Here is a 22592-nt window from a genome sequence, read left to right on the forward strand (position 1 = left end):
TACCATGGAAACAAAGGCTCTGTATCTCATTCCACCTTTTAAATTTGCACCCTCAGAATAAGGATTAACTATCATTTTTCTGTCATGAACGACAATTGAAATCTTAACCTCATCCTTATAATAAAGGTATTCCTCTGGTTGTAATTCGAACGAAAGTATAAAACCTACAAAGAAATTTAAAAAAAAGATTATGAAAAAGAGAAATGTTTGAATTCGATTTCATTCTTACAAGCTTAAACAATGCTTAGTTGTTAAAAACATTGCTTTCTATAATATAAAGCAGCAGTTCCTAATTTTTTACGACCGTGGAACCCAAAACATATTAACAAAATGCATGAGCAACCGTGAACATATTGAGGAAAGAAATTTTTTCAATAATCGTTATATCAATATAGCTTTTAATTGTTATATCAATATCGTTTATAATAGTTTATCAAATAAACGTTTTATCTCATTCTCTTCAAGTTTTATGACAAACAGTTGAAATCTCAAGGCCTGCAGTGGCATCTAGTTCTAGTTCTGAATTTATTTTTGGTGCATATATTAGCTGAAAATAAATAAAATGAGTTCATTATGGTTATCGAAACAGATCTCTTACAAACGTTGAGAATAGTTCTCAGAAAAATATAATTCGTTTTTTTTAATATGGTCATTTTATGTTGGAAAATTCGGCGAGAAATACAAATACAAGTTTTTCCATTTCTTTTTTCATTAGCCATATATTTTATATTCAAGTAATTACATAAAAATAACCAAACTATCTAGGAAATTATGGTTTATTGTTTTGATATAAATACAAGTTTCACAAATGATTACAGGTTTTAAAAATCTAAATTTTCGGAACTCCTATGACCCTTCCACGTAGCCCCAAGGTTCTAGGGAACACCATTTGGGAACCACTGGTCTAAATCTAATAGCATTGCAAGAAGAAGATTTCTACTGATTACTTTTCATTCTATAATTAAGTTTTATTTGATCCTGAACAATATTAACTACCTCACTAAAGTGTATATTTTTAGAAACACATGAGTTTTTCTTTATCGTTATGGGCAAAAAGCTAAAGCTAATTCATCTATAATTTGAACGTAAATGAAAGGTTGTAAGTTAACGATTCATAAAAACAAACTGTTTTTGTTTAAATTTTGCTCAATAATAATTTAAGCCGGTAATACAACAATCTGCAACTTTATTTCAGTTGTATTGATGCTTAATAACATAGCATAAAAGTGTGACACGTTTTATGAACAGTTTGTGTTTTTTTTTTACTTTAATTTTAATTCATTTTACAAATTTATGTTACAGTAAAGGTGCTATTAGTTTATGTGAAAATAAAGAATATGCTATATCTACGAATACTGAAATTTATAATTTTCTATGCATAAATTCATATTGTATATAACTTAAATTAAATGCTTAGATGTCAAATGTTTGCCAGGATGTTATGTTGCATATTTTAAGAGCTTTACTTTAAACAGAGTGCTAGCATAAAAACAAAGCTAAACTATAATAAATAAGTATGCAATTAACGAGCACAAATTAACAAGAAACTCAAATAATTTTTGGTTTTCCTGTTGTTGTCTTATTTTTGGGTGTTGGTAAGCGCAGAAATCAGGGGATGGGGCCTCTTTGATATTTCAAAGATTTACACTTTCCAAATATCTTTAGATTAATTTATGGCTGCTTCTCTTAACTTTTCACTCTCACGAATGTTTTTTTTCCTAAGTTAAGGATAATTTAGAAAATTCTAAGATAAAAATATGAGTTTCAAGCTTATCATCTAATGAAATTAAAAACTAAAATTATCCTGTAGCAATTTTACCGGTAAAATTTCAAAAGAACAACTGAATAAAACATATCTTATTTAACATATATACATTTAACATGTATGAAACATATATTATTTAACCAGACTTGAATTTTACCAATTTAAAATTTCCATTTGGTTCATTTCAAAGTTTTCTCAATTTAAAAATCATATTTTATCCATTTTTATTTTACAACCAGTATTGAACAGCAGATCCAATTCTGAGTTTATGACTATCAATGTTCAAACCCGTAACCTTGTGATCTCCAACTCAGAAAACAAAGGAATTCCGGGATCAAACGTTGAGACAAACTAACATTCGTGGAGGTCTTTCAAATGAACAAACCCACATTTGTATTACATAAAGAGGAGATTCACTAAAACGTCACATGGTAAGTCAGACAGCATGGGAATTCAAATCCATGATCCGTCAACCTATGTGGATATTTTACGCCAGCATCAATGTTCAGTGCGAGCCGGGAACAGATTTTGTATTAGGCAGTCACCGTTAGGATTCGAACCTGTATCACCTCATTAGAAGACTAACACTCTATTCTCTAAGCCATCTCCGCCTTCTATCTATTGTTGAATATATCTGCGATTAAGTTAAAATTTGAATGGCTATAACGTGTAATAACCACCTATTGAAACTGTTGCCACAGCCCGTACAACTTGCCTGTTAAAATACGGCTCGCAGTGGAATTATAGATGAAGACTAGGTAAAGTATGCGAAAAAGCTATTAGTACCCTTCAATAATTATAATTTTAAAAATTCAAAGATTTTCTTATAAAAAAAGTAATGCAGACTTACGAATATTTTTTGGATAAGTAGTTTCTGTAGCGTTGGGTTGTTCCGTCTGAGAGTCAATGACGTAGCAGTAATTTGGCTGACTGTTAAATCCAACGACCAATGGAACTTGAAGGTAAGGTTTGCTGAAAATAATTTAAAGAATATTTATGCTATGTCATAGAGAAAAAAAATTTTGAGTCTTGAAAGCAGACCATTCTCTCTCGAGTCCTTTTATTGTAATTCGTGATTACTCGTGTTTTATTAACACACATAATACAAAACAATCTTGTACAAAGTTTGAAGATTGCAAGTGATTTATATCTCTGAAAATATTTATTGTTAAAATCTCAGCATTCTCAATCTCAGCAGGAATTTCTACAGATTCTCAACAAAAAAAAAATTTACATTAAAACACACAAAATATTCCGAGCAATTTCAAAATATCTTGGTTCTTGATATTTAAGAGCAAACCTTAAAAATACCTCGAATATACCAAAGTTTATACACTGTTAAAATTTTCATTCTAAAATTGAGGCGAAATAACCCGCAGCAATCTGTCCATCCAATTAGCCAAAATATTATGTTCCAAAATGAAATTTCAAAAATATTATGTTCAAAACTACTTACTTTGCTTTTAATCTTATATATGCCTATCAGTGTAGCATTAATTTAATGATACTAAATTATGTAGGTACTAATTTAATGACAATACAAATCAATAACAAAAAATAATTCAATAGTAAAAAATAACGATTTTTTTTAATATATACCCAGGTTTATCCACCCAGGATAGATAAAACCAGATACTGGCTTTCCTTCAAAAAAGAACATTTGATGCAACCTCCAAAATCAAGTATTACTTATTCTTGAAACTAATGGGCTAATTAAACATTCAAATAGAGTTTGATAATATTTATTTACATAGCTGAAAATGAAAAAAGTGAAACCCGAATAACCCAGATTTGGCCAATTTTTCTTAACCGACAACGACTTCTTTTAAAGTAACATACCTACAAACGTATCGTTGCCCATCTAAATCCTTATAGCATTCCGCTATAAGTGCCTCTGAGTGAGTTTCTTCTGTTTGTAAATCCCACGGAATTTCTTTAAAATTTAAATCTCTTACCTCGTCACTTTTAGATGGAACCTGAAATACAAAAATGATCCATTCATTAGTACAAAAGCAGGCTTTTTTTTTAAATTTACCATTAGCATTTCAGAAATTTGGAGCACAAAGTCGTAAATGTTTGAGCTCTCTCTCTTCAAAAAAATCTGGGCGTCTACTATGGCTTCTTATCGTGCCATCTGAAGCCTCTGATTTTATAATGAAGTAGCTATAATGCTGGTGTAATTGTATCAAAGTTGAGTTATTATCCTATCAGACTAGTGGGATAATGAAAAATTTTATTCTACAATACCGAAATATACTCCAATTGCTGAAATAAACTTCGCTTATCCGATAGTGAAATACTCTCATACTGGAGCTATTGTATCCGAGTTATTTTCTATCGGATTAGATATTTAAATAAAAAATTCTACGCTTCTATTGAACTATTTGTCGAAACATGCTTCTCTTATCCGATAATGAAATACACAGTCCAGTCACATTAATGTGGCCACCTTGCTTGCTGTCAAAAGCATTAGCCAGGCATCTGCTGCGCAGGCCCATGCACGGCAACGTTCGTTGAACCCTTGTTGAGAATACACTCTTGGTAGCCCCGAGGTGCATCTGGGTGTTCAGTTGCTCAACCGTTACACGTCTATTCGCCCGAACGCATCTCTATAGCCTTTGTTCGCCTCTGTCATCTATAGCCCGTGGTGCACCACATGTGCTACATCGCTGATTTTGGATAGTGCCATTTTGCCATGCACGATATACTTTTACCACAGCGTCAAGCGAACAGTTCACACAATTAACCGTTTCCGAAAAGCTTCCACCTTTGGCCCGAAAACCAATAATCATGCACTTTTGGACGTCGGATAAATCGCTACGTTTCTGCCTTACACCAACGATTGAAATGTTTTCCGATGCCCTAGGACATCCTTTGTATACACTCCACTGTAATGCGCTACCACCTGCCTTCAGTGATTGGTTATTTCACGTTGACGTCGAAAGTAGGTGGTGGTCATATTAATGTGGCTGGACTGTGTAGCTTTGGCACTGTCTTTAGCATATCAAAGTTATTTCCCTATCGAACTAGATGCGATAGCGAAGAATTTATTTGGCCACCTAACGAAATGTAGGCATGTTCTCTGAAAGTCAAATAGTACCAATGTGACGATAGTGGACATTTGTGAGTTAAAATAAAAATTTAAAAAAATTTCATCGAATCTCAAGTAATGTCTAATAGAAAGAAAGCAGGAAGCCATATTTATTTTTTACCACATATATGAACAAAGATTTCGAAATTTGTAAGAGCTTAAGGCAAAGTTTTATCACGAGTAATTGGTATCAGAGAAACAACGAAAAACAAAGCTATAAATGCCAAAACTAGAGGAAAAAACGTCAGTAGTTAAACTTTAATTTAGGAATAACTTTATTTTTATTTTACTATATAAATCTATATTATTGCTTAAAGTGCTTCCTCCTTACATAAAACCGTTTTTAACACTTCGTGACTACAATTTTTATTTTGATTCAATGGGTTAAAATACAGTATCTTAAATCATTGTGAGAATTTTAGAAAAAACAACATAATTGGATTTTTTTACTAGGGGTCAAATTTTATGTTCCTTAAACCAGCGCATTATTACCTGAATAATCAATTGAAATTAATATCGATTAGTATAATAGCAGGAAAATACAAACAAAAATCAAAATAAGCCCTTTTTGGAGAAACAAGGTAATAACTTAAGCAGATGCTTCAAAACGAACATGGTATATTATTATTTCAAGAAATCATTTTAAAAAATTGTGGGCCCCTGCCATACCACTGCTGCTCTAGCTTTTCAGATTTTACATTTCGACTTGATTTACAGGAAATTTAACATTTAGGAATGTGATTCACTATCCTCAGTAAATTCAAGATGGTGAACCCCCTTGGAGGGAATAAACATATATTTAGCTTGAATCACAGCTTTTAAAAAATTATTCAGAATTTTTTAGAATTATTTCCATATTTAACGTCTCAATATTTAGATATACCGGGTATTAAAAGTCAATAGTTTTCAATTACTTTCATATATTCATTAAGACAAAACAATAGAAAATCTTACTAAAGGAAATAAAGTTTTATTATCCCTTCCTAATGGACAGAATCGTCGATATTTCTCACAAAGTTCTTCTATTGAATAAGTTTGGCAGAAGTGGTACTCTTGACTGCAATGAAACGATCTACGCCTCCTACAATTTATTAATAAATAAACAATTATATAAATAAATAAACAACTAGGGTAAACCAACCAGTGAAGGAACATTTCATATATATTGATTAAAAATAAGAATTTGAAAGTTTTTCTTTAGATTGATTGGTAACAATAGCTTACTGCCAAACAATAGGAAGTCATCTAGCAATGTTTTGGATTACCTGGTCAAATTGACTTCTNTATATATATATTATACTCATTGTACGTATGTTTGGGGTGATAGAAGACTTGACAAGCACAAATCAACATTGAATCTATAGTCAGAAAACGGAAATCATAAAGCTCTAAGCACGATACATGCTGTGTCGCGAAATGATGAGAAACAAAACAGACATAGATGAAATTAAAAGAAACCAATGAAATGAAGATAAACATTTCATTCAACTAAATGAAATTAGACAACACTAAGTCCCCCATTGTAGGAACTGCTCAAAATTGCGGTTGCCAACATTAACGCAGAATTGACACCGTCAAAGGAGTGACCACCGAAAACGCCTGTCGAAAACACCTGTCATTTCTCTTATGGTGTCAACAACTACGGATATGTGGGACATATGGTATTCAGCAGAATCTATGGGAACATCGTCGTAGATGAGGATCTTCATATGACCCCAGAAGAAAAAGTCCAGACATGACAAATCGGAAAGTTCATTGAACCGCCACGATGTATCCATCTCCCCAGATATCTGAGATGTTACGTACATCCACCTTTAATTGGCTGATACTCCGTTGTGTTGGAACCATATACGACGTATGATGTGTGCTGGAGCATGGTTTGATTGTTCTGGCAATACGTCTTGCAAAATCACAAGGATGGATCCTCATCCATGCGTGTTAGCATTATAGGTATGGTCAAATCAATTGATCGCGCATGATTCTGGCCCAAACATTTAGCACGAAACATCGCTGGTACAAATATGAACTTAGTGCTTACGGGTTTTCAGTTGCCCACACAGTTCAGTTGCCCTCGTGTGTGAATGTGCATTCGTCAGTGACTAGCACATGCTCACAAAATTCCGAGTCCACAGCCGTCTGTTGGAGGTACCACGTGATAAAATCGATACGCGTCTGGTAATCCGATGGTTCCAGGCCTCTCTTCGCATCGTAAGAATGCATTTCTTCATCTCGCCCCATTCGTCGCACCGTAACAGCTTGGGACAGTGCTAGATTTAGGCCTCTCGCTGATGCGATAACACAGATGACGTTCTTACACTCTTGCTACGTTCAGTATCCTGCATGACTTGAAAAGGAATCCCTTTCGTAGAATTATAGGTGCAGTCGTTGAATAGCCATGCATTAGGGACGCGTCTGAAAAACGCTCTGGGTACAATATTTGAGGTTCCCTTCCATTGCCGCCTGCTGTTCCATACATATATTACATCTCAGTCTTCTTCTGATTTGAGAACGCATTCATCTCATCGGTGATCCACAGAGCCAATAAAGACAGCTGCTGTGAACAATCTTTTTATAGCATGGATTGTATGGTGATTTGTGCTCTATTACCCCCTATGCCATGAGTTTTGGGACACTCTGTATGTACAAAGTAAGCTAAAAATGTCCTTTAAAAAATCTCTAACTTAGCAAAACTAATTTTTGATTTAAAAAAAATCCCCGCACCTGAATTAGGCGAGATCAAGTATTTGTAAAAGGTAACAAAAGATTTGTTTCCCAGTGTAGTCAGCCTAAAAATTATTTCCAAAATTTACATTAAAAGAATTGACCTAAAATGAAATTTTTATTGCACAAAAAAAAGTTTACTATCATAAAGTATGTCCTTTGATATAAACTGTTGTAAGTACAGTTTATTTACTATGTATATGACGATTGTATATCACATATTTGGTTCGGACAGATTTTATTATTACTACTAAGTAATAGTAATATTTCAGTAAATAAAACAGAGTGATAAATTGCATTTTTCTTAAATAAAAAAATTAGAGTTTGTTTATTATGGTTGTAGTCCTCTCACACTATAGGTGCCAATTAAAATGGACAGTTACAAAGGAAAAAACTGTAAATAAAGATCTATTACGTTCAAAGTCTTTAGTTTTAGAACTTAAGGGGTTTTCTTGCTGTTTTAATTTGTTCAAAAACATAAGTACATTGAAAAGATCAATAATCTGTCTAAAAATTATTTCCACACTTCCTATGATAAATACAGGCGAAATAAAGCAATATACTCTTGACAGAAATTGGTTGCTAGGGTTACTAAATCTTCTATCATTTGTTTTGAAAAGAGCTCTCGAAAATCTGTCAATACCTTTTAAATTGTTTCTTTAGATGGAAAAAATGTGTCGTTTACAGCAGCCTATTTGGAAGGAAATTTTTATGAATCACTTCTCAAATATGACTGCGTTCTTGAAAGTGATGAAAAAGGAAGAACAGAAATGATTTTCGAAATACAAAACTACTTTTTGAGCACGAACGAAGAAAGATAATTTGTGTCTTTTTGATAAATCTTCATTTGGAACTTGAAAAGAAAAATAATTGCTTACATTTTTTTATTGATTTATACGAAACTAAATGAAGAGGATGACAATTCTCTTTTATTTTTGCATTGTACTTCATGCGAATTGTATTTAATGAATAAAAAATAGTTTTTCAAAAAATATTTTTTTTTAAATTATTAAATAATAATTTTTCTTTTCGATGATTAAACTTCATGCTTAATTGAAAATTTCATTTTATTTACAATAAATATTTGATATAAAAGATATAAATACTGCCTTGAGCCGGTGATTCAACATTAAGTTAACTTATTGTTTTGTTTAAACTGAAGTTAAGCAGTTTTCTGAATTGCGGTTTAATTACTAAGTTTGCTTCTGTTTATTTGTTTGGCGAATTAAACTGTTTCTTGTATCGAAAATAATCATTAATGATAAATTCGATTTTCCTAAAATCTCAATGATTTAAACTAATTTATTTCTGGGTGTTTAAAGTAAAAAAAATAACAAAATTTTTTTATGAAATAGCTAGAAAGATTATTAATGTAACGTGTCTACTGTATTTAATGAAAAGTTAAATATTTATTCGAATTAGTAATTTTTTTTTTTGGTTTACTGTGACTATGAAAGTTAAATAGATTATTAGGGTTTTTTTCTAAAAGAAATATTTTAATGACATATGAATTACTATGTGCTTCGTAAACTACTGTAAGTCAATAGTTTTAATATGAATCAATTGTATCAATCATATCTTGAAGACAAAAGAAATAAATAATCTGGCCGTGGTGTGTCAAGGAAAAGCATAAATTTTAAAATCATTTTAATAGGCTGCGGACTAAGTCCAATTTGCAGGATCATCAACATCAGTATATAAAGTATAAAAAATCTATGCCTGTTTAAATTGTTGTAGACTTTAAATGCACCCTCGTAGAATTTCAGACAATTTCTTGCATCACCATTCGTTTCCTATTTGGAACTAATTAGCCATCTATTAAAATGATTTTATATCTTTCTCATTTTATCATTTACTACACGATGGTCGGCCCAGCAGACTAATACTATTTGAGATAAGTCTTAATATTATACAAATAGAAATATTAAGTGATTGATTTTTCCGCAGAGGAAAAATAAAATTATTACAAATAACTAAGCGAATAAAAGAAATTATCAGATAAAGGTAAGTGTGAAAGTTAATTAATAAATTGCATTGTTTAATAAGGCTGTTGATAACTTTAGTATTGTTATTTATCCACTTTGGTAAGAAAATTGCATTGCTTAAAAAAATAATTTTTAAAAAATTAACATTTTGCTAAACATAAAATTGTATACGTCAAATTGGTAAGACAAAAACCTTTCATTTATAAATATTTTTTCCTTTCAAACATTTCAAGTGGCTACAACAAAATTTTTTTATAAATTTGAATCGTTTAAAACACAAATGTTAGTTGAAATTTAAAATGGCATATTTCCAAATTGGAACTTTTTGAATTGCATGAATATTGTAAATTGCATGAAAATATTATCATACATTAATTTTGAATTAGTTCTTAAAGCAGAGAAATAATTATAATTAATGTTTAAAAAATTTTCATAGATATTGTTTTTTAAAAAGAGAAAATTTTAAGATGCGTGCAAGTATAAATTAACCTGACGTATGCTCTATTCGAAACTATTATTCCCGCGTTACGAGTCAAACGTGCTCTTTTTCTGCGACAAATGACTTTTTAAATAACATAATAAATTCCATATAGTAATATTAAGGATAAGCCATGGGAATCCCTCACCTGCCTAATCAAAAGTGAGTATTTTCTCAACGCTTTGTAGAACAGGAGCCGTATTATCGAAAAGAGACACTGCCAAAAGAAAAGTCAATAAAGATGACCTCACGATATCGCATAATATTCAAATAATTTGGTTAAAAATTTAAAGCCAAAAAATCCGTTGGAAATTAAAGTAAACCAAATGACGTATATGCTAGTGTTTAATGTTGCTGAGCAGAGAAATGTTGAAAATAGATTTTAATGTAGAGCTATCGTAACATTGAATACTAATTAGTTATAGACTTGCAATGAAGTATATATATATATATATATATATATTTCATCACTACCCTATCAAACTTAAAAAACAAATAGAGAAAAAATTTCAATGNATAAAATGTTATGTATGTAAGTAAAACTTGAATAGTTTCGGAATAATTTCATATGTTTCTTTTTTTAATATTCGTCTTCTTTTTTTTACTATAACGCTTCGAAACCCCGGAGAGAATTATGAATAACCCTGTATATATGTATATTCTATTTTATAATAAAAATATCGAAACATTATAAACTATCCGTTAAAAGAACATTAAAATCATCAACAGCTCTCTATTTTGATTTCTCTAAATTTTCCATGAAATTGAGAGTATGCATAATGGATTTACAACACAAAAGTAATTGGAACGTCTATATGAAAATGGTATTGAAATATGAGTTCAAGAAAAATGGTGTTTAAATTATAATCTGCAATTTAACTGGTAACTCGTCAGATCTTGTTGAGCTATTCCATCTTGAAATTTTTAAGCAAACAGTAGATAGGAAAAGATCTCCAGTCAGAAAGAACTTTTCAACAAAATGAATTTTCTCTTTTGTAGACGCTGAGGGTAATAAAGTGATAGCAGGGTTTCATATCCAGCACAATTTTCTTACACCAACTAAAGTAAAACAATAGCATTTAAAAAAAATTCAAGCGAAAAGCTAATCTTGCTAAAGCTATCATGCGTAATCCCTGAGGGTTATCATGTAGTTGATTGGCAGGAGCTTTCCCAATACTAAGGGGGCTTGAATCGTTTATAAGATTTGATAACTTGCATCCTACACAGAGAAATTGTTTACTACTCACGGCAATAATATGATGTTTTTAAATAACTCAGTACCATCAATGATAGATATTTATTTATCATGTACTAGAACTTACAATAACAAACATAGTTTTTCTTGAAATTGAGAGTATGCATAGTAGATTTACAGCACAAAAGTAATTGGAACGTCTGCATGAAAAAGGTTTTGAAATATGAGCTCAAAAAATAGTGTTTAAATCATAATCTATAATTTAGCTGGTAACTCGTCAGAGCCAGTTGAGTTATTCGAACTTTTTAAGCAAACAGTTGCTAAGAAAACATCTCAAGTCAGAAAGAACTTCTCAACAAAATGAATTTTCTCTTTTGTCGTCGCTGAGAGTAATAAAGTGATAACAGGGTTTTATTCCCAGTACAATTTGGAGATTTTCTCGCGCTACTTACACGAACTGAAGTAAAACAGTAGTATTTTTTTTTTTAAATCTTCATAGTGAACAGCTTTCTCTGATTTGCAAAGTTTTTGAGTTTTCCATTACTCATCTGAAGCTTTACTTTAACGATGCGAAAGGAAAAGAGTATCTTAAGACTTTTCTCCAGCTTTCCAGCAAGATTCTGAGCTTAGATAAAATATTCATAAGCGAAAGTTTTGTGTGGGAAATAAAATTCACAGAAAATGCAGTTTATTTTACTCAGCAAATGAAGTTTTGATCGTTATAAGAAACTCAACATTCTGATAGGGTATTCTCAGACTTGCATAATATGTGTATAATTTTGAAAGTAATAATCGGATTGATTTGATAATTGTAATTATCCAAATAAAGAATAATTTTTGTATAAAAAAAATATGGAAGAGTTATGAGATTTAGTCTGAAATGTATATTGTTGCTATAATGATTTGATTAGTAAAGGAATGTAGTTTTGTTTACTGATATAAATTAAGTTTTGGCATTGAAACTTTTAAAACCTTCTTAATCATTTAATGTAAAAAGGCATAATTTCAGAAATGTTGCTCTAAAATAAACTGTTGTTTCGACAGATATTCTACATTATCTCCATTTCATTAAACTATGGTGAGGGGATTAAAGTGAAAAGATGAAACAACCGAAAGGATAAAACATTAAGATTGAGAGTAATTAAATTTAATAAGTATAGTGGAGAAACAAAGTGCATACCGTGAGGTCCAGCAGACAGCATCAGATTGAAAAAAAACCATAAAACACAAATACTTAAGTTAAAAATAATTCATTACGCACCCGCTACCGTCAAATAATTAACATGAACACTAATAAAAACTAGAGAATTTTACGAAATACGAAAACATTTTATTCGATAAGTTTCATCGCAAATCAATACGTAACACAAGAAAGGACTGAAACTTCTTAAATATTATCAATAATTCTGTAAATTTTGACCTTATTGTTATGATTTAGTGTAAATATGGGAAGGTTCCTTTTCAGACACACAATTTGAAATTAATTTTATTGACTTATTAAAATTAAATTAAGAAGAAACTTTGTGCTGAAAGTGTTTTAAAGATCGTTAGGAGAAGATTTTTTAAAAAAAATAACGAGTCTCTATTGTCTCGTTAGAGTTTTAAATGGAAATCTAATAGAGTTTTGAAATTAAATTATAATTTGAGTCCAAAATAAAATTATACTGTAAATAAAAACAACTAAGTGTCAGAATATTTAATATGTCATTATTGTAGTAGGTTTATAGTTTTAGTAAACCATTTATTATTTAATTTATTTTTAGTACTCAAACTGAAAAAAAAGAATAATGATGTTCTTTCTCTACCGCTTTATTATTTAATTGTTGCAAAATTATACTGGGTTTTCTGTATGCTTTGAAAACATAGCTTTTTTTTATATTGTTTTCAGGGGCCGAAAAATGCCCGATGTACCAGCTTCAGCACCGTTTCAGGAAATAAACTAAAGCTCTTGCAATTTTATTACATATTTCTGCATTCTTTTGAGTTTCTAGTTTTAATTTGAAACTTTTTCTTTAACTGAGAATATTAAAAAAATAATTATATAATCATTAATGCATGCAAATAATATAAATATAAATTATTGTTGAGTTATTTTTTCTTCTTGAAATAGGAATAGAATTTTATAAATCCCGCGTAATAATTAAATCATTGTTTGACCCTAAATCATTATATGATTATAAATGTATTTTAATGCCGAAAGTAATTTTTCCACTGCAACTTGACTAACAGGCAATGCCGTTACAATGCGGCAGGCCTTTTGAATGCAATAAAATTGTTGGAGCATGGGGAAATTTAGTGCTCCTGGAAAAACACAGCATCGAAGGACTCTAGATCCAGGTGAGGGAGGGTCCGTGATTGTGGTAATGAGAGAGAAAAATCCCATTTATTGAAAAATTCCCTAATTTGATATGTATCTTTGTTGATGAAATTAAATTACATACACAATTTGCATAGTGCAAGATTATTAACTTAACAGCTAAAATAATAGTTTATAATAGCATTCTTTTAAGTTAGAAATCATTTATAACTATCTAAACACACTAGTACTACGGTAACTAACCAAAAATGTATTGCAGTGTTAGATAGAATTTATGTAAAATGCTGTTATACCAATGCATTGATTAATAGAAAGTATTGAACAATGTAAAACAAAAAAGACTTCCCCTTTAGTAGATCCCTTTCATCAAATACTACACGTGGAAGGAAGAGTTAAAAATACTAAAATCCATGTGGAAGCGTCATTGTTTTCATTTATTTTTTTTCCTTTCAAAAAATTATATTCATTAAATTTGAGTTAATTAAAATAAATTATATTCATTGTATTTCATTAAATTATTGCAACTTTTTAGGATTTAGATATTTAATAGGAAAAAATAATATAAAAATGTGTTTTTTATTGAGATGCATTTTTTATTAACATTTAAATGTACTATCATTAATTAAAAAACGTCGTTATTTACGTTAAATAAATTGCATTCTTTAAATTCCTATCTGATAACGTTATTGTATTTTTTAAAGATTTGGTTATCTTAGTTTTAAAAAATATTTGCTTTTAAAAAAATATTATCTTTATTTAAAATCATTTCTTAATAATCTCCATTTCTATAAATTCAAAGACTAATTTTTTCATAAAATCAAAATGTTTGCAGTCCAATACAAACACTTCAAGCTCAACAGAGTTTTATTGAAACATTAAATGTTATTAAATAATTGAACGCGAAAATAAAAACAATTACAAAAATTATCAAATATAAAATATTTGAGTCAAAAAAAACTTTTTATAACATTCAAACATGGAATTAATTAACACAACTTTATCTAATTAATTAACAAAAGTTAATTATAGCTTCCGATTACCAATCGTTCAGACATGTGGATATCTCCTCAAAATAAATGGATATTAAAATTGAAATTAACTAAAGAATTTTTATCTAAAAGGAAATAAAAAAAAAGGAACTTTAGTTTAAAGATTATAAACATGTAATACAAAATCTTGCTTCCCATGACCCTTTTTCTTAGATGAAAAATTAAATGAAATTAAAAGCGTCAAATTTTTTCCCATAAGCATAAAAGACCGTGTGCATTGAGAACTGTATCATGGCACATTTTCTGAAAAAAAATTAAATTTTAATTAAAATTGTAAATGGAAATATAGTTAAAGGAGGTTAAGAAGGGTGTGTCCGGAGGGGTGATCCATCAAATGTGACAGCTACAATAGTTAAGGATTTTTTTTAATAATTATTCTTTTAAATCTTTATTTTTTAATTAATTTTTCTTTAGTTAAGTTTTTTAATTATTGTTCTTAATTGTTTGTTATATTGCTTTACCAGCCTCTTCCGTCATACGTGCATTTTATAGCAGGTAGATTCAAGATGAATCAAGAATAATCTCGCATTATTCGGCAATGTTTTTCCCCGCTAGAGACGCTGCATTTTTATTTAGTTTCAAAATTTGCCGCTAGAGGCTCTGTAATCAACCAATCAGAAATGAGTATTTCAATGACATCACTATTTTTCAACCAATGAGCGTATGATGTTCAAGAACCAATCAGAAATTAGAGAAAATAGTATAAAAGTGTATGTTTTTGCCAAATCGTCAGATACAATTTAGTTTCTGCCTTAGTGCCTCTTAAATATTCGTAACGAAGGAATGGCTAACATGAAGCGAAAAGCTGATCATAGCGAAGTAAGTATCTTTTCATTTTTTTTAATAATATGCATATATTTCTGTACTATTTTATAATCTGATATGCTTTTTTTTAGAACAATCGAGGATCTTTCCACCAAAGCAGTATTCCTTCCTATATGTTTATTTTAGTAGAAGATGTCCTTATTTCCACTACTATTTACCGTGATCGAATTCTGGTTAATGTGAGACGATATAAGAAACATGGAGAAAAGTACTATCCATCAAAAGAAGAAATTACTCTGACGCCTTACCAGTTCTTCCATTTGGTGAACAGTTCATTTTTGAGAGAAAAGTCGACTGAAAAGAAAAAAGACCACCCCCTGTATGAATATTTCATCAACTTACCATACCTCATCGATTCAGTGACTGTCTATTCTGATGCAAGTGTAAGCATTCAAGACAAAGATAAATTTCAAAATATTGTATGTATTGAATTTGGCGAAACCATCCTACTCAAAAAAGCCTCTACTTGTCGAAGCGGTAACACCTACACAACTAGCATAACCCTGAATGATGAGCAATGGGACAAAATATTCTCAATTCAGGAATTTATGCTGGACAATTATATTATTTTAAATATAGTAATTTGGATTTTAAAAAGATGTTTGAAGAGATGTTAAAGCACTCTGTACCAGTGACAGGACCAGAAGACGATGGAACTATCGTTAAAACTTTAAGACACCTCTTACGGACTGAAATATACATACTACTCGCTCATCACAAAGACTTGGTGAATCCTATGGAAGTATGTCATTTTGAACTTTCAACCGACACACGAGCAATGTTCTCTGAAGCTGCCGTGAACTTTAAACCTAATGAAATTGTTAAAATTTTTTATAATACTGTTAAAAACAAAACGCGTCATCCTGTCACACAAAATAATTTATTAAACTTTGTAACTGCTTATTTCCTAGAATCAATTGATCTTGTTGAAATACTTCGAACCGCACGAAATGATTTTTGTATTAGTTCAGATTAAATAAATATGTTATTATTTTCCTTTATATCTATATGTGATTCATGCATTATTTTTCACAAACTATTAATAGAACCAACCCTAATTATATTCTTCATTTATACTTTGCCTTTCATACTGTTAACATGGAATCCTCTTATAAAGATCCCAAACAACCAGCTAGTTTTGGTGGTATTAATGCATTACGCAATGCACTCAAAGGAAAAGAGAATGCAAATACTGTTAAGAAATGGCTCTCCTTCAAAGATTCTTATACACTTCATAAACCTGTTAGACGCAAATTTCAACGAAATCGTGTTTTAATGAGTGATCTCTTTCTAAATTCAATAAAGGATATAAATACTTATTAACGTGTATTGACGTTTTCGAAAAGTATGCCTGGGCCATACCGCTAAAAGATAAAACTGGAAAAAATTTAAAAGTAGCCTTAGAATCTATTTTTAAGGAACGAAAGCTTGAATTACTTCAATCGGATGATGGAACAGAGTTCAAAAATAAAACAGTTCAATATTATTTGAAAAGCATGCAGATTAAATTTTTTACAACAAATAATGCTACGAAAGCAAGTATCGTGGAAAGATTTAATAGAACATTAAAAACAAAAATGTGGAAATATTTCACAGAATTCAATACTAAGAATTACATCGATGTGTTTGATCAATTAATATGGAGTTACAATCATACTCGACATAGCAGTATTAAAATGGAACCATCTTCCGTTAATAAAAGCAATAACAGTGAGGTTTTGGAAAATTTGTATGGAGATTTAAAGACATTAAAACGCAATCCACCTGTTTTTAAAGTAGGAGATACAGTACGAATCAGCAGACTGAAAGGACATTTTGAAAAAGGATACGAACACAACTGGAGTCGGGAAATATTCACTATTCATGAAATTATTCCTCGAATTCCTGTTGTTTATAGATTAAAAGACTTACAAGGTGAAGAGATCAAAGGTACTTTTAATAAAGAAGAATTGCAAAAGGTAGTAGACTCTAGCTTCTATCCGGTAGAAAAAGTGATCAAAAAGAGAAAGAAGGGAGGAAGCACTGAATATTTCGTGAAAGTTTTAGGCTATCCTGAAAAGTTTAATGCCTGGGTGAGTGATATTCAAGAAGTATAAATAGTGAAACTTAACCTCTGAAGGCTCATTCTCGAAAATGTCTTTATACGTGACGTTACCGTCTGATAGCCTCAAGCAGTTTTTTCCTAACAACAAAATCTCTCATTTTCAGACACAGTTACCGATACCAGTTAATCTAAACGATGAATAGGAAGTAGGCCTATCTGAAATCATCTATCCCCATTCTTGGCTGAACGTAAATGAAAGTAACAATTATTTTCAATGCACGATAAGTAATGGTAATAACGTATCGACTGTAAAGCAAACAATTGATGTGGGGCGTTATGAATCAATGTTCGAAATTGTATCAGCTATACAACTTGCTTTACCTAAAAATCCTAGCCGGTTTACAATAAGTTACAATAAAGCTTCGAAACGAGTAAAAATTAACGCCGTTCAAGGTTGCAGCCTGCATTTAGAAAAGTTGGGTGAATTGTTAGGATTTCGACGCGATGCAGTGATTACAGGTAACCAGAAAAGCGAATTTGTGGTTGACGCGTGGTCTAATTTTTCAGTTTTCTATGTGTACACAGATCTTATTTCACCTCAAATTGTCGGAGATACGCAAGCTCCTTTACTGCGGATGGTTCGAATAAAAGGACATGATGGTGAAACAATCAGTCAGTATTATGATAGAACTCAATACTTACATTTAATGAGGCACTCCTTTCAAACAATTCAAATGGAGCTCAGATTGAATTCAGGTAATTTCGTACCTTTTGAAAGTGATAAAGTGACCATAGTTTTACAGTTTCGCATGAGACAAATACTATAAATAGTGCGATGCGTTTTTGAAACATTCATTTGAAGAGAAGACGTCAAGATGAGTGTACCGTACGTTTGTTGTGCTAAAAAATTCGAAGAACATTATGCGAGTCAAATTGGCTCGGGTTTGTCCTATTATAAAGGTATTAATTTCCATAAAGGCTATGGACTTGGAGGTATATTTCGTCGATTATTCAGAGCGGCACTACCCTTTTTAGTAAAAGGAGGAAAAACTATTGGAAAAGAAGTTTTAAAAACTGGAACCCGAGTCACATCTGATGTATTGTCCGGCGAAAATTTGGAGGAAGTGAGTGGACGTGATATTTTTGATCCATAATGGCATTTCTATTGAAAGATTCGCCTGAATGTATGAAATCAGAATTGGAGTTGTTTAACTTACCTAGTACTCAAACTGTTATTCAAGATGGTCAGTGGATACAGTTTCATCCTCTTTCTAATGTGTTTGACTATGCACCTGTTGAGTTTCACGTTTCAGGAAGTTCTGAAGATTACATAGATCTCAGCCAAACTCAATTGTATGTGAAAGCGAAAATTGCAAAAAGTGATAATACTCTCATCACTAATGATGATACTATTGGACCTGTGAATTTATTTCTTCATTCATTATTTTCTCAAGTTGATATTTCATTGAATGATCGGATTGTATCCAATTCAAGTAATACTTATCCTTATCGAGCCTGCATAGAAACTCTCCTCAACCATGGATATGATAGCAAAACTTCTCAATTAACAGCTAAATTATTTTACAATGATTCAGACGATGGCTTGAAGAAAAGAACTGCTTTTATAAAAGAAAGTGCTACAGTGGATATGATTGGATGCATACATTCCGATTTATTTCACCAAGAGCGTCTGTTACTCAATTTGGGGGATGTGAAAATAAAATTAATACGAAGTAAGCCAGAATTTTATTTACAAGGATCTGAAGGATTTAAAGTAGTATTAGATCACGTGTCTTTGTTTATCCGAAAAGTTCGTGTGAATCCAGGAGTGTTACTTGGTCATGCAAAGGCATTAGAAAAAAAGAGTGCGAAATATCCCATCAATCGAGTGCAATGCAAAGTGTATTCGATTCCTAAGGGAAGTGCGTCTTTTATCCAAGATAACGTATTTTCAGGTCCTATGCCGTAAAAAGTTATAATAGGTTGTGTGGATAATGAAGTTTTTCATGGAACATTTTCGAAATCTCTCTATGATTTTAAACACTTTGATTTAAATTTTATTGGAGTGTATGTAGATGGACAAGCTGTACATCATTCACATTCCATTGGAACTAGATTTTGCAAAAAATCAATACATTTGTGCCTATCAAACTCTATTTGTGGGTACGGAACGAATGGGTCAAGATAAAGGAATATTTAATTCGAGAGAAGAATACGTGAAAGGAAATACTTTGTTTGCATTTGATCTCTCCCCCGATTTATGTTCTGGAGAGCATTTAAATCTAATCAAACACAGCAACTTACGATTAGAACTAAAATTCAGCAAATCATTAGAGCAGACTGTGTATGTAATCATTTCCGCCGAATTTGAAAATTTAATAGAAATTAACAAGTCAAGAAATATTTTGTACGATTTCGGAAATTAAAGAATGGATGGATCACAATTATTTCACATTTTATCTCGAGAGAAAATAACATCACCTTACTTTCGAGAAGTATATTCAAGAGATACGATTCCTAATCTACAAGAAAATACATGTGCTATCATGAATTCAAATGACTCATCCCAACCAGGATCTCACAGGCTAGCATTATTTGTGAATGATAAAAAGGAATTAGAGTTTTATGATTCCTATGAAAGACCTCCCGATTTTTATAATATGAATACCTCTTCCAATTCAAATGTACAATGGAATTAAAAAGTTTTTCAATCACCTACGTCCAATGTATGCGGACAATATTGTATTTACTTTTTATTCAAGCGATGTCAAGATTATTCTATGTATCATATTTTAAATCGATTGTATATCAATGGTTTTCTGATGTTTCAATTTGAAAAGAAACGATATGGTGTAAGATTTGCTTTTAAAAAATAAAAAGAAATTAAACTAAATAATTTGTGTCTTGTTTCTATTATGAAAATTTATACAAAACTTCTTGAAAATTTTATATTTCAGAATTTTATTTAAATGCGAAAACTTTAAAAAAATTTTTATTTTTAAAATGTTTCTACGTAAGAAAATTTTTTTTATATAAATTTAATTTTCAATTTTTTTTCTTTACATAAATTTTTTTTTCAGAAATTTTCCTTTAAAAATTTTTCTACTTTAAGAAAAATTATTTTTGCAAATTTTATATTTATAATTTTTCCACTCTAGAATAAAAATATTTTGTAAAGTTTTTTTTCAAACATTTTTTTTTTATTGGAGAAAAAAAATAATTTTTCTATGCAAGAAAAACTTTTTCTTTTCCAAATTTTTTAACGCATTAGAGAAAAAAAAATTTCTAACACTATTTTTCTTCCAAACATTTATTACTTTTAAAAAAACCTTTATTATTTTTTACTTTTTCCGTAAATTTTAACAAGTTAAAATATTTATACCTGAAGGAAAAAAGTATCAATAAAGACGAAAATTTGAATACATAAAATAGCATTTATTTCAAAGTTTTAACCATGCATTTCTGCGAGCATACAGTATAGGTTTTTTCAAAATTTTATTTTCTTTGTACAATTTTTTATTTACATCTAAATGTTTTGGTAATTTAACATCATTCAAAGCACTTAAAAATACATGTCTTCCTTCTGGAGCTGATTTCCGATTTCTTAAAAAGTCATTGAGGAGATTTACAATGTTACTTCCAGGAACAGTTACATCTTTATAAATGATTTCGTCTTTATTATTCCAAAAGAGAGATTCTTGATCTTTCAAAAACTTTTGCATTTCTGTTGCTTTATCCTGCCATTGAGCTGGAACTACACTAAGGATTCTTTCTTCCAAATCTTCTGTTTCATTTGTTATTCGCATTGGTTCTTCTTTCGCTGGTTCTGTTGTTGGAATTCTTGTTTGACGTGACTCAAATTCTTCTATATTAGGCATCTGAATTGAAAAATGTGTACATTTTTGCAACATTTGTAAATACAAAGTCACTTTTTCTTCATCTGATAACTTTTTATTCTGAAGGATATTTTTCATCAGTTGATCCAGTTCGGATAGATGTTCTGCTACTTGTATTCTAACTTCTGGAACAGGCACAAATTTCTTACTATACTCCATGAATTAAAGAACTGATGACAGAAATAGCTGCAGGCAGTAAAATGGATAGGAATCCCTCTCCTTTTTGAATAAGAATTTTTTTCTTCTTGTATAATGGTGTTTTCTTGTTCGCAAGTTTTCTTAAACTTTCTTTGTAAGGAGATAAACGGTTTTTTTGAGTTTTCGTAAGTGGTATATCACCACAAAGAGCATTCAAAACACACTCGCGCAGAATTTTAATCTCACGCATCGAACACTTTTTTATAAGTGATTTGCAATGTTTAGATTTTGAGATCAATTTTATGAGCTCTAAAGTTCGTACATCACACGCAGACATCTCGCTTTCAAATGATTTCTGTTATCAGATGTCGAAGCTTTTTATAACTCTTCTTTGAGAAAACAAGCAAATGCTTTTGCTTTGACGACGGCACAATGTTTAAAGTCAGGTGTATGTGCGGTCCAGGAAGAAAAGGATGGCATTAAATCATATATTTTAGAGCAGCCAAGATCTTCTCAATCATAGCACACTCTTCCAGATAGAAATTCCAAAAACTTTTTTTTCTCGAGTCCTTTCACATAGATGTGTGAAAACATATCAAACAAAAATGTTAGAATGGTACGAAGTTTGGTGTAAGGCTCCAGTTCTTGATTCTAGTCGATTCGATGAATATTTCTTGTTATCCAATTGTATTGCATTTTCTGACGGGCTGATAGTTCTTCGAAAGGGTACGGTGGTTAGAAGGTACATAGTCCCGAGATAGAACTACCTTCTACAGCTTGAAATGCGAGTTCTTTGATGATGTTGCTTCCTGATGGTAGTGGAAAACCTTCAATGGCAATTACCACGGCAGACATCTTATTGGCTAGGAATTCACAGTCGAAATGAAGTTAACGAGGCTGGTACATATAATAAGTATCTCCAGAAAACATTCCAGTGCGCATGCGCAAGGATTCATCTGTATCACATTTTAAGTCTATGAGTAAATATCCGAAAGGTTTTGAAGTGGCATCTGCATGGCATTCTTGAAAAAACTTCAATTTGCTTGGATATAATTGACGCCCCAAATGCGTAATTTGCGATTCGTCTC

General features: G+C 30.8%; 3 protein-coding genes and 1 long non-coding RNA gene across 4 annotated transcripts; 3 read left to right on the top strand and 1 right to left on the bottom strand.

Moving 5' to 3' along the window:
* Positions 1-2638: 2638 nt before the first annotated feature.
* Positions 2639-5939, bottom strand: LOC139425504 (uncharacterized). The gene is made up of 3 exons (XR_011636697.1): positions 5811-5939; positions 3605-3741; positions 2639-2737 (listed from the first exon to the last, which is right to left on the bottom strand). It is a non-coding gene; the product is annotated as an uncharacterized lncRNA (long non-coding RNA).
* A 9376-nt stretch (positions 5940-15315) lies between these two features.
* Positions 15316-16365, top strand: LOC139425505 (uncharacterized). The gene is made up of 2 exons (XM_071180513.1): positions 15316-15420; positions 15498-16365. Exons 1-2 carry the CDS (start codon positions 15385-15387, stop codon positions 16041-16043), a joined length of 582 nt encoding a protein of 193 aa, XP_071036614.1. The 5' UTR covers positions 15316-15384; the 3' UTR covers positions 16044-16365.
* Positions 16366-17003: 638 nt separating this feature from the next.
* On the top strand, positions 17004-17522 carry LOC139425444 (uncharacterized). The gene has a single exon (XM_071180346.1). It carries the CDS (start codon positions 17004-17006, stop codon positions 17520-17522), a length of 519 nt encoding a protein of 172 aa, XP_071036447.1.
* Positions 17523-18623: 1101 nt separating this feature from the next.
* LOC139425445 (uncharacterized protein F54H12.2-like) lies at positions 18624-19439 on the top strand. Its single transcript, XM_071180347.1, has one exon. It carries the CDS (start codon positions 18624-18626, stop codon positions 19437-19439), a length of 816 nt encoding a protein of 271 aa, XP_071036448.1.
* Positions 19440-22592: the final 3153 nt, after the last annotated feature.

This window comes from Parasteatoda tepidariorum, chromosome 4 (genome assembly GCF_043381705.1).
Source record: "Parasteatoda tepidariorum isolate YZ-2023 chromosome 4, CAS_Ptep_4.0, whole genome shotgun sequence".
Classification (NCBI taxonomy): Eukaryota; Metazoa; Arthropoda; class Arachnida; order Araneae; family Theridiidae; genus Parasteatoda; species Parasteatoda tepidariorum.